This window comes from Pempheris klunzingeri, chromosome 15 (genome assembly GCF_042242105.1).
Source record: "Pempheris klunzingeri isolate RE-2024b chromosome 15, fPemKlu1.hap1, whole genome shotgun sequence".
NCBI classification, from domain to species: domain Eukaryota; kingdom Metazoa; phylum Chordata; class Actinopteri; order Acropomatiformes; family Pempheridae; genus Pempheris; species Pempheris klunzingeri.
The window spans coordinates 10,983,076-10,994,021 of NC_092026.1; the positions used below are offsets into that span (position 1 = coordinate 10,983,076).

The window sequence follows — 10,946 nt, forward strand, 5'->3', positions numbered from 1 at the left end:
TGGGGTAAAATGACAGATGGCCTTTTTTGGGCTGCACCAATTTATCAAATGGAAATATTCTTTTTTTTATTTTGTTTTAATGCAGCTAGCATATTTAGTATATTCGAACACTTTTGAGGAGTTGCAACAATTAGTTTGTACAGATGAAGCCACCGGTGGTTGTTCTGCTTCCTCAGACTCGTCACTCGAGGCGTCATCCACAATTTAAAAACCTGATTTATCCTTTTCAGCTCTGCCACACCCTGCGGGGGGGGGGCTCACGCTTTGGTGCTGTTTGTTCAAATTTGTTCAAACTTTATTTAGAACTCGAGATTCCAAAGGTTCTGCTCTGTGGCAGTTTGGATTCATGAGAACATTCTGTTGCTACGGCAACTGTGACTGCCAAGATTCCAGTGTAACTGACATTGTTCCGTCCACCATTTTGTCTCATCTGTGACCAAGCAAAAATCCTCAAGTAACTATTATTTACTCCCCAAACTCTGGCAGGCTTGAATTTGTATTCAAATTCACACTTAACCAAGTTGAAACACAGTTTGAAGTGTGTGTACATTTAAACCAGGTGTGACTGTACTGTAAGTCTACAAGAGTTGTTTCAGGCAGGAGAAATGTTTTCCTGTGATTTTGTTATTTTCAAAACTGCTTTTATAAATTCTAATTTTCTCAACCCGGGGTATGTAAAATAGTATATAAAAATAGTTTGCTTATTGTTCATGTTCATGTTCTCCAGAAGTACTAAACTTTTCCGATAACATGATTATTAATAGAGAATACAGAATTTCCTAAAGTGGAAAAGCAGATCATGTCGCCCACATTTTATGGGTTTTAACTCGACATTTTTCCAGTGTAAACACCTTAGAGAAAAAGTGACTTATACCCTTTTATATAATAATATAATCTAGCAATGCCTCAAAACCTGTAAAACTACAGGCTGTGGAGGTTTAAAAAAAGAAAGTGTATCAAAACTTGGACACTTTTTACTTTAAAAACTTTAACTATTCCCCTGTATAGTTTGATATAACACATACAAGATTAGAGATCTTAATCCATATTTGATGTGAAATCAGTCATAAATCAGTCGAATTACTGGAATATTATTTCAGGAACCGAAACTGAACTGTTTCTACCAAACTCAGACAAGTGACTGTCAGTTTGCTGACATAAGATAAACCTTTATTAAGGTTACTTTGCTATATTGTAGATTAAATGTATACATTGTGAGCTGTATTGAAAGTCATTGTCCTCAGTGCAGACTTCCTGGTCCTGGTGTAAAACACTGTGTTAGCAGGTTTAGTGGCTGAGCTGAAGAAGACAGGACACAAACCTGCTCCAGGGGCTGCAGACGTGGCCTGTAATTTAACAGCAGCCAGATGAATGACAGGAAAGCCTTGATAAGATGAGACATCACACCAAGATGTTATTAACAGAGAGGAAGACACTTTACAGGCAGAGGAGCCTGAGAAATGATTTCTTAAAACAAAAATAACTCACACAGTACAGACAGTACAAACAGTATTTTATATATGAGGCAGTAGCCTAAATAAACCACTAGGTGTCACTGCTGTGTTGCCTATCCCGCGGATAATTAGCGCTGTTTGACCCTTACAGGACACCATAGCTCTGTATTGTTTCTAGAACATGTGCTTCAGACTTTGCTTTTCCAGACAGGAAGTCTTATCCTCATTTGGGGATGTTACACATTATTGTTTACGAGGGATTTGATTAAGTATTGACTCTTAATTATAAAACGGTGACACTTTAATGGTCAGATCACCAGCGTTTCCTGTGTAACTTATTTGACTGCTGCTATGTTGTGATCCCAATTTCCTTGTTACTGATAGCACAGATTCATTTTTACAGCTCATTTGGCCTAACTATTGTTTATGATACCTTATATTTTACTGATTTTTAATCACCATCAGGGATTTTTTTGTCCAATGACTCACAATGTTACCTGTCACAGGCTTCATCAGGGGTCACCTGCTGTCCTACAACCTCAACTAATAATAAATAACAACCTCTTTGGACATTTAAGAGCCAAAAGGCAAGAATAGACTTAACTGACCAACTATTATATACACACTAAATGAGTCTGACTTTTAATGTAGGCTACTGTCACAGAAATAGACATGCAGTAAAAAAAAAAAAACAGCAAATCTAAACAGATATTTAACTACTGTGTACAGATATAAATATATATAGTATATACAATATGTATATAAAAAAAACTGTGAACTTGTGAACACAATGACAAGATATATTCAAATAATATTCAACTATAAATCAATGTATGCTGTTTATACTGTATGTTGTATACACACTGTCATGTCCACCTACCTCATTGTAACCTCACTAATCCATATTTATTCCAGCATCTTTGCATTCTCCACTATTATTCTTCTTGTTATCGTATTTTCTATATATATATATATGTATACCTTTCATATATATTTTCATCTGTAGATAGAAGTTAAATGTGTATGTTTTTGCCTTTCAGCTTTGTTCTCATTGTCCTTGTTTTTAGCCTTGTGTCTATGTCTGTGTGAGCATGTGGAGAGCAACTTAAAATCACAGTCAAATCCCTTGTATGTGCACACAATAGTTGGTATAATAAAGCTGATCCTGACTTTAATTATAAATGGTGCAGCGTGAAAACATGCTGGAGTGAATATGGAGTGATTAAACCAACAGGCTAGTTTATATACATAAGATAGATGGGTATGATAGTATGTGCATGTATATACAGATTTACACTGATGATAAATACATGCATGTAAACCACATTATCAGTAATGTAGGAGTTGTAGGTTGTAGGTTCAGTGGTTGTTGCACGTTTATTTGCACAGAGGTTGTTTGTGGCAGTGTGTGTGAGTGTAGTCAGCCATTACACCGCTGTAAACTGACCTGTGTGTGTGCGTGCGTGAGTGTGTGTGCGTCTGCGTGCGTGTGTGTGTGACCGCAGCTGTGATCCGCCGCTGTGATGTCACAGTTCTCTGTGCTTCTGGACTCGGCTGAAGAACATGGCGGCCTCTTCAGGTTTGTGTGCCTCCGAACTAGCATCCACAGCGGGGCAAAGTGCGCTACTAGCCGGCCACCGGGGCTCACGCCTCGGCTTATTCAAACGTGACGACTCGCTCGCTTAAAACGTGTTTGCAAATTTGCTCCGAAGTGTAGTTAATCGGCAGATTTCGCCTTTCGGTAGAGCAGTGATCTCCACGGGGGGGTGGGGGGAAGCATCTCTCTCCTGGAGCTACTGTGCTAGCTAGCCTAGCTTAAGCTTGCCCCGTGAGTTAGCTAAAATAGCTCACGGTGTCCGCAATACCTGTCAGAATCGCTACTACTGACTCCATGTGGCACAAAGAAAAAGCCACAGCTATTATAACACGATATAAAAGTTGATTGAGGTGTGTAAGTTCCCATTAACATGAGGATTGTAAACAACCGCAGATAGCATTAGCTGGCTAAGCTAACGTAGCGACTAGAATATTCTAACACCGCGAGGCAGGGGTACTCGACACAGTCATGTCTGACTACTAAACCAGACCCAGCGACGCCTCTCTGCGTTTATTTATCTACTTTTAGTACCCATTAGACTGTAATTATTCACAATTGAGCTATACAATAGGGGATTTTTATAGTGCTTTACAGTTTAACAGTAGTACAGCGACGGTAATGTTGATCTTTTAACATGTAGGGAGCAGTTCCACTGCTGCTTCCATTAGCACTGCACTTAGCAACGTTTTTGTCACATTTTAACAGGATTTTTACGTTTAACTAAAGAATTAGAAGCAGGGAATACCTCCGCATCTTTACAAAAGATAGATGTTTGCTGTTGTAAGGTAGGTCGGCAGTGTTGAAACGCACCAGATTGATAAAACGTCACACTGTGGTGGGCACGCTTTGTTTCAGCAATTAGACGGAGCCCATGCCTGCTTTAGCGGCCACCATGAAGCGTGGTTCTCAAAACTTGCAAAAATAAACCCCGAATTACAGAAAAAACAAACTAAAACCTATAACATTTACATTCTTATAAGATTTACGTTATTTTCGTATGTGTCGATTGAAGTCTACACAACGGGGATGTTAAAAAAACACAATCGAAACTACCTCAGGACTGGTTCATTTTTAACCTACAAAAGGTTTAAATTACTGGAGTCATAGATAACATGAGTATGAGAGGACTCTAGAGACACAGTAAAAGTTCTGAACATTTTAGAGTAAAGCGAATCACAAATCAGCAAAACTAACATTCTTGATAAAGCTCACATTTGTGCCTCTTTTCTATTATAATTGAATGTAACAAGAATACTTTGACCTCCAGGAATTTAATTTGACATGTTGAAACATTTTATTGGACCAGCAGAATTGCATTTTCATAAATAACAATACTGAGAACCAGTAGAGGACAGGCAAAGCTAGGCCAGCCACAAACAATAGAGGAAAACAATCAAAATAATACAGAAAGTAAAAAAACACAATTTCATAACATTATTTTGGCCTGTAGGAAACTGTTTTCTGCCCTTTTTTACAGGCCAATTTATTAGATGAGAAAATAATCAATTGATTAATTGATAGTTGCAGCTCTATTATCTTTGGCAGTCATACGGTGATAATATTGGTGCCATCCCCAGTTTGCATGTTGTTAACGACTTGTGAGAAAATGCCTTTTAAGAAAATGGGTGAACCCATGTGCCACTTAAGAGACAATCCTTCACTGCGGCCACTGCACACCAGATGTAAAATATTGATTTTTAGGAGGTGATTTGTGAAGGCTGACTGTGACGAATGTTGTCTGACATTGAAGGAGGTGAAGCGAACGATTCGGTGACGACAGGAAATGAGAGTGTTTTCACCGTGTTGCCTGCCTCAGTCATGGGGCCTTTTTAAAATGCTCTTCTCACTTCCTCTTCTGCAAATTTGTCTTCAGGATCATAATTATAAGTAGCAGCAGTTTTCTTAAGTGCCGTCCCCTCAACCTCCACCACTCCTGCAGTCATGAGCTGTAAGTGGTTCATCATTTACACCTCCATGAGTGCCTGTCAGGCTGCCTGTAGTGCCAACGTTTGAGCCGAGAACATTTTCCCAGTAGCTGAACACTTTGATTGACTAGTTTTAAATGATGTTATTATCAAGTCAGCTGTTACAACATCGGTCATAAGATGAATGGACGTTACCCCGATTCACTTGTTAAAAATCAACAGTATAGGCACATGTGCGCCAAATCTCATCACTGTCTTTCCTAGCGGTTGTCAGGGGCGCAGATTTTTATAAAGCTTCAATGTTCAGCGATATCGGATATCTTTTAGCAAATGTGTTGCGAGCAAGGTATCAAATTAGATGCAGTTCCACAGCAGATGTGCTGTGGCGCATCAATCTTTTACTTGCATCAACCAGTCCTGCATATATTTAACACCCTTACTCATTTGGATGCATTACTTTTCTGTGATTGGAATGTGTGTTTGCATCAGTGGTCATGAAAGGATGCACTGGTATAACATCAGTAGTGACAAAACACTTGGATAAAAACTGTCAGTTTAAAACTATTTTAGGTAGGCTTGGGTGATATCACCGCATTATGGTATATATAGAAATCCAGATGGAATAATTATCAGCACAGTCAAAAGCTATTTTTACACAGAGAACCCACAATATCGATGAAAGGAAGACTCGCTGTAAAGCTGGCTTTGCATTTTTGCACTTGACCAAACAACTCGGGCAAATTGCCGCCCCGGTGTGTGATTGTTAGATAGCAGGCTTTCCACAAACAAAAGAGGCGTGACGTGTGACACAACAGCGCCTGCGTCTAGTGGTGTCCCATCAAGCCGGTTCACCCTTATCGCAGAGACATTGATTTGTCTCTGTTACTACCTGCTCTGCTGGTTCAGAGGAGAACAACAATGACACAGATTGTGTCTTGTTTTACACAGACAGTGAGGTGCAACATTGGTACAATATTCCCACTGTAAAAGGGGCTAAAAATACAGATGCTCCTCTGTTTTTTTTCTTTTAACCGATGTGGAGATGGTGTGTTGAGCTGATGTATTGTAGTACGCACCATGTGCCAGCAGAGGTCAGCCTCTATTGGTGGCACCGCCAGCTGAGCTGAGAAAGATGGTGACCGAGTGGTTGAGATTCGGGCTGCACCTAACAATTACTGTCATTGTCAATTAATGCGTTGATTATTTTCTCAATTAATCTATTAGTTATTTGGTCTCACAGAGGAGTCCAAAAGAACAAAATATTCACAAGTAAGAAGCTAGAATCTGACAATTTTGACCTTTTTTCTTAAGTTACTCAAATGGTTTAATCAATAATCAAAGATAACTAATCAATTAATCATTGCTGCTCTGGTAGGGATACAGGACTTGTAGAAAAATAAGAATGCCATCGTATTAGGATTATATTCCTAAAAGAACATGCACATGGACAGCTACAGACACCACAGACACGTAGGAGTTCTGTGATGATACTTTCTGGAGTCTGCTTACAGGACGACATCCTCTCATACACAGCACATCGACGTCTGCAGGAGTCTAGGCTGTTGCTGCGTGAAATTTTAGTAGGCATGCAGATATCTGTACAAAGCCTTCGCATAAGAAAAATCTTTTCTCCTAGGATGGCAAACCCTCGATCGGTTAGGTTTAGGCACGGGGAGTCATGTGGTCAGGGTTAAGAAAAGAATATCATGAAAAGGCCAATCAGAGGCAGAGTATGTGTGGGATTTACCCTTGACATCCTATGAAAAAAAGTCACCATATTATGCCACACGGACCGTCATACAGTCGCGGAAAGTGTAGTTCAGTGTGCCTGTTATGACCTCTTTAAACAGATTTAGAACTTTTTTATTGTTCTTGAGTAACCAACCTAACAATGTGTTAGTTTGTCGTCTTACTGTACTTTATGCCAGTGCTACCCTGACTGTGGCCCCACTCATTCCTACTGAAGATCTTGTAAAACCAGTTACAAATATGTACTTTCCTTCCTACTAGAGGTTCCTTGAACTCATAAAACAGTCAGCCACTGTAGATTTGAGTAAAAGTTGTTCTAAGAAAAAGAAATATGCTGGTAACTATTTTCAGCAGGGTTAATACACTTTTTGGGCTCTAGTGAGAATATCCAGCAGCAGGTTGGTATATATGTGATCGACTAAACTACAGTGCCCATGAAGGAACATTTCACCCAGTACAACAATGTGGTGATCTTCTGAAGGAATTTGTCAACAGTAGGAGAGCAGACGCTCAGACATATACTTTAAATCTGTGTAATTCACAGTGTGTTTTTGTTATTTTAGGAGTTAAAGTTCCACGCAACTTTCGCTTGTTGGAGGAGCTTGAAGAAGGGCAGAAGGGCGAAGGTGACGGCACAGTCAGCTGGGGCCTCGAGGATGACGAAGACATGACTCTCACACGGTGGACAGGCATGATCATTGGACCAGCAAGAGTAAGCAGAGCAGACTCAGCATGTGGATTATCAGTCCAATTACAGATGCACTTATCCACTTTTTCCACTTTCAATTTGTTGCACGAGGCTGTAGCAATTCAGAGCAATACATATACAAAAAAGCATTACATTTAAATGTATTCCAAAGCAATTTATTCAGACTGTAGGTCAGGTAGACATGCAATCAGTTGTGGGAGTGGAAATTGTTATGATAACCGTTTTTAACAAACCAAGTGCACAGCAATGCACTATCAACTACTAGTAAGTACATGTCTATACATGAGTTTAGAAGTCATAAGAGGTGTTTAAAATAGTTAAAGTGAGAGCATTAAGTAACAATGAGCTGATGGTGTCCTTCCTCAACCTGCCGGTGTTTTACTGACGAGGAGATCCTCGAGAAGCTTCACGGCTGGGGGGGTTTAGCCACAGCTCCCTTTAAGGGTGGGAAGTGGCAAAGAACCGCGATTGCTGACGTTACTCGTTTCATAAAAGTGAAGTTAAACGAACAAGTATATTTACTAGCACACTCACTAGAGTTTAGAGTACTTGTGTGTCTGTCTGGTGGACATGTGGTGCATGAGGGCGTGCAGGCAGGTGCAGCCTGCTGCACCGGTAGTCGAGGAAGATGCAGGCAAAGTTGACCCAAAGCTGAGCTCCAGTACGAGCTGTGACTGAGCATGCATGCTCGTTGCGTGGCTGGAGAGGAGTGCGGCCTGTCAGGGTCAGAGCATCCTGCTACACTGCATGTGACTGGAGTGAGGCGCTCTCGCTGTTACCTTTTTGTAACTGCAGCCCTCAGCTGCCATATTCCCCAGTATGAATGTAGCTGTTTAATTACTAATTAGGCTCATTCATAAATTTATGCTACAACATTTTGGCTTGGGGTTTAGAATTTCCTCATTAAATGTTTAAAATTCATAAAAACAACAGACTATGGAAGCAGGATGAGTGGAACATGTCAGAATTGGCATCGATAACCGATACTGGATCGGATCGCCCCCAACTCCTATTCACACAGACAGAAAATACTGCTAATACTAATACAGAGACGGTAACTGATGTAAACACGTTTTTCTATTTCGCTTCTACTTTGTTTTTCAGACCAACTATGAGAACAGGATATACAGTCTGAAAGTGGAATGTGGATCCAGATACCCAGAGACAGCCCCGACTGTTAGATTTGTAACAAAAATTAGCATGAATGGGATAAATAATTCCAACGGGACGGTAAGTGTCATCACAAATCTGACAAGGTTATGTATGAGTGTTGCTCCGTGTCACATCATTTCCTTGAACTCAGAAATTGTTTTGCGCAGCAGTTTTGTGATGCTCAGATGTGATTCGTGCAATCACTCACTGCCAGCGCTCCTGTCACACTGACTGATTTGGTGTGCTTTTGTCTTTTCATTTCTTTTTTGTCTCACAGGTGGATTCACGTAGCATACCAATATTAGCAAAATGGCAGAATTCTTACAGCATTAAAATTGTTCTTCAAGAGTTAAGGCGTCTAATGATGTCCAAAGAAAATATGAAGCTTCCACAACCACCAGAAGGACAAACCTACAGCACTTAATCGTAATGGATTGTTTCGACCCTCTGTCTTAAACCTTACTCTCTTAGAAATATTGTGTAAAACCATCAAGAGGCTCACTTCACACATCAACAATATCGTCTGCAAGAGCAAGATTGGACTTTCTTATTACATAGCTCATTCAAAAAGAAAATGTCCCTGCAGTTTAGCACTGAATAGATAGTTAAAAGACTACAAGACCACAGTTATTCGCCTTTAATAAAGTTACTTTGACAATGACTTTTCTGTTCAACATGTTCCAGCTTGAGTGGGCTTGAAGAGGGAAGCATGACGCCATGCAGAGGCTGTACCAGAGTCCCAATAGTTGTATGTTCAAATGACTGAATCACTGAAGTAAATAGCAAGATGTGTGTATGAAGGCATGTTCTGTAACTAATACCTAGTCAAAGAGAAGCCTCATTTTTGAGTTGTTAGTCAAATTTAGCAGGTTCATTCAAATATCATGCAGATGGCTAAATATGGAACTGTGGCTGTAGTCTAAAAGTAGTGTCACAAGGTAAGAAAGATTTTTTTTATAAATATATATATATATATCTGTATTTGACACGATACCAATATGTTTCTGTTCTGCAGCTCTTTGACATGTAACAGACGTTGAAGCCTGTTCTGTTCTGAAACCCTTGCATTTAACTTCTAGTGAAAATGGCAGGTGTATGAACTTGTGATTTTCTGAAATTAAAATCACTGTCTGCGAAAAAAAACAAACAAACTACAAACCTCAAGGTTGAAGTTCATTTGACTCCTCAGCTGCACCTACAGTCACCAGTTATCCCACCAGAAGGCCTTAGCTGACGAGTCGACTCTGGAAGCACGAGTCATGCATCATGTTGTGAGTAAGCTCTCGCCGGCCCTGTCGGGTCGTGTAATGGAAACCAGGTTAATGAAACTGCTGGCTGACACCACTGCAGATACTTGATATGTGACTTGTGCTCATTAGAATAATATAATCCAAATGTCACTCATTTTACACTGCAGTTCTTATTTAGTGGTGTATTTTTTAGATGGATAAGTTTGTTTCCTAATGACTGAAGTCCATCCAAAGCTTGTTATTCTGTGCACTAATTCCTCTTGGTGGTCTGTGAGCACTGCACAGTGTTTGGTAGTAGATACTCAGTGAGAAGCAGGAGTGCTGTTCCCTCTGAGAACGTGACCTCATGTTGCTTTTCAGCTGTTTGATTATTCATAAAGTTTAATTAACCAAATGGGCATTTAAAGGGAATTCACTGCAGATGGTGCAATCTTCTATCTGTAGTGCACTGTGTTTATCTGGTTAAAATAATGTTTTGCCAAACATTAGGTGGTTGAAGCATCTTTTGAATTTAAAAATTTTAAACCCTATTTACCAGGAAAATTGAGCAAGTGTTTGTTCCAGTGATGGTCTGGTAGAGTAGCTGGTCTGTCAGGGAGGGTTAAGAGTCTATTTTTGGGGATTTCTGGCAATTTATATTCCCATTATCTCCTGGCACCAGACTCAATTTATTTTTCAGAGATTAATATTTGATGGTCCAGCAGCTGAGAAAAAAAAAAAGTACCATTAGTCAAATCATTTGATTGACATATTGCCGAGAGCTAATAATAATAACCATAATTTATGCAGGACTTTTCAAAAACAAAGTTAAGCACTGCTTTACATGGTGAAAACAGGATTAAAAACACATTAGGATGATAGGTGACTCAAAAAATTCCCCATTAATAAACATAAGAACAATAAAAGTGATAAAACTGATGAGGTGTGTTGGGGGAGGCAGAGAGATGGCAGAATTAATAAAAGGCTTTTTAAAAAAAAAAAATGATGTAAAGTTACTTAAAAGATGTCACTAATTTTGCAGCCTCAGATCATTGGGCAGAGGTGAGGGGTCGTCACTGCAGAGCCTGGTCACCTTTAGTCTAATATCGATGAATCACAGAGGCTAAAACA

At 39.7% G+C, this 10,946-nt stretch overlaps 1 protein-coding gene across 1 annotated transcript; it reads left to right on the forward strand.

The window, feature by feature from the left end:
• The first annotated feature begins 2,951 nt into the window (after window positions 1–2,951).
• Window positions 2,952–9,205, forward strand: ube2v2 (ubiquitin-conjugating enzyme E2 variant 2). The gene is made up of 4 exons (XM_070844670.1): window positions 2,952–3,033; window positions 7,289–7,437; window positions 8,539–8,664; window positions 8,864–9,205. Exons 1-4 carry the CDS (start codon window positions 3,018–3,020, stop codon window positions 9,008–9,010), a joined length of 438 nt encoding a protein of 145 aa, XP_070700771.1. The 5' UTR covers window positions 2,952–3,017; the 3' UTR covers window positions 9,011–9,205.
• Window positions 9,206–10,946: the final 1,741 nt, after the last annotated feature.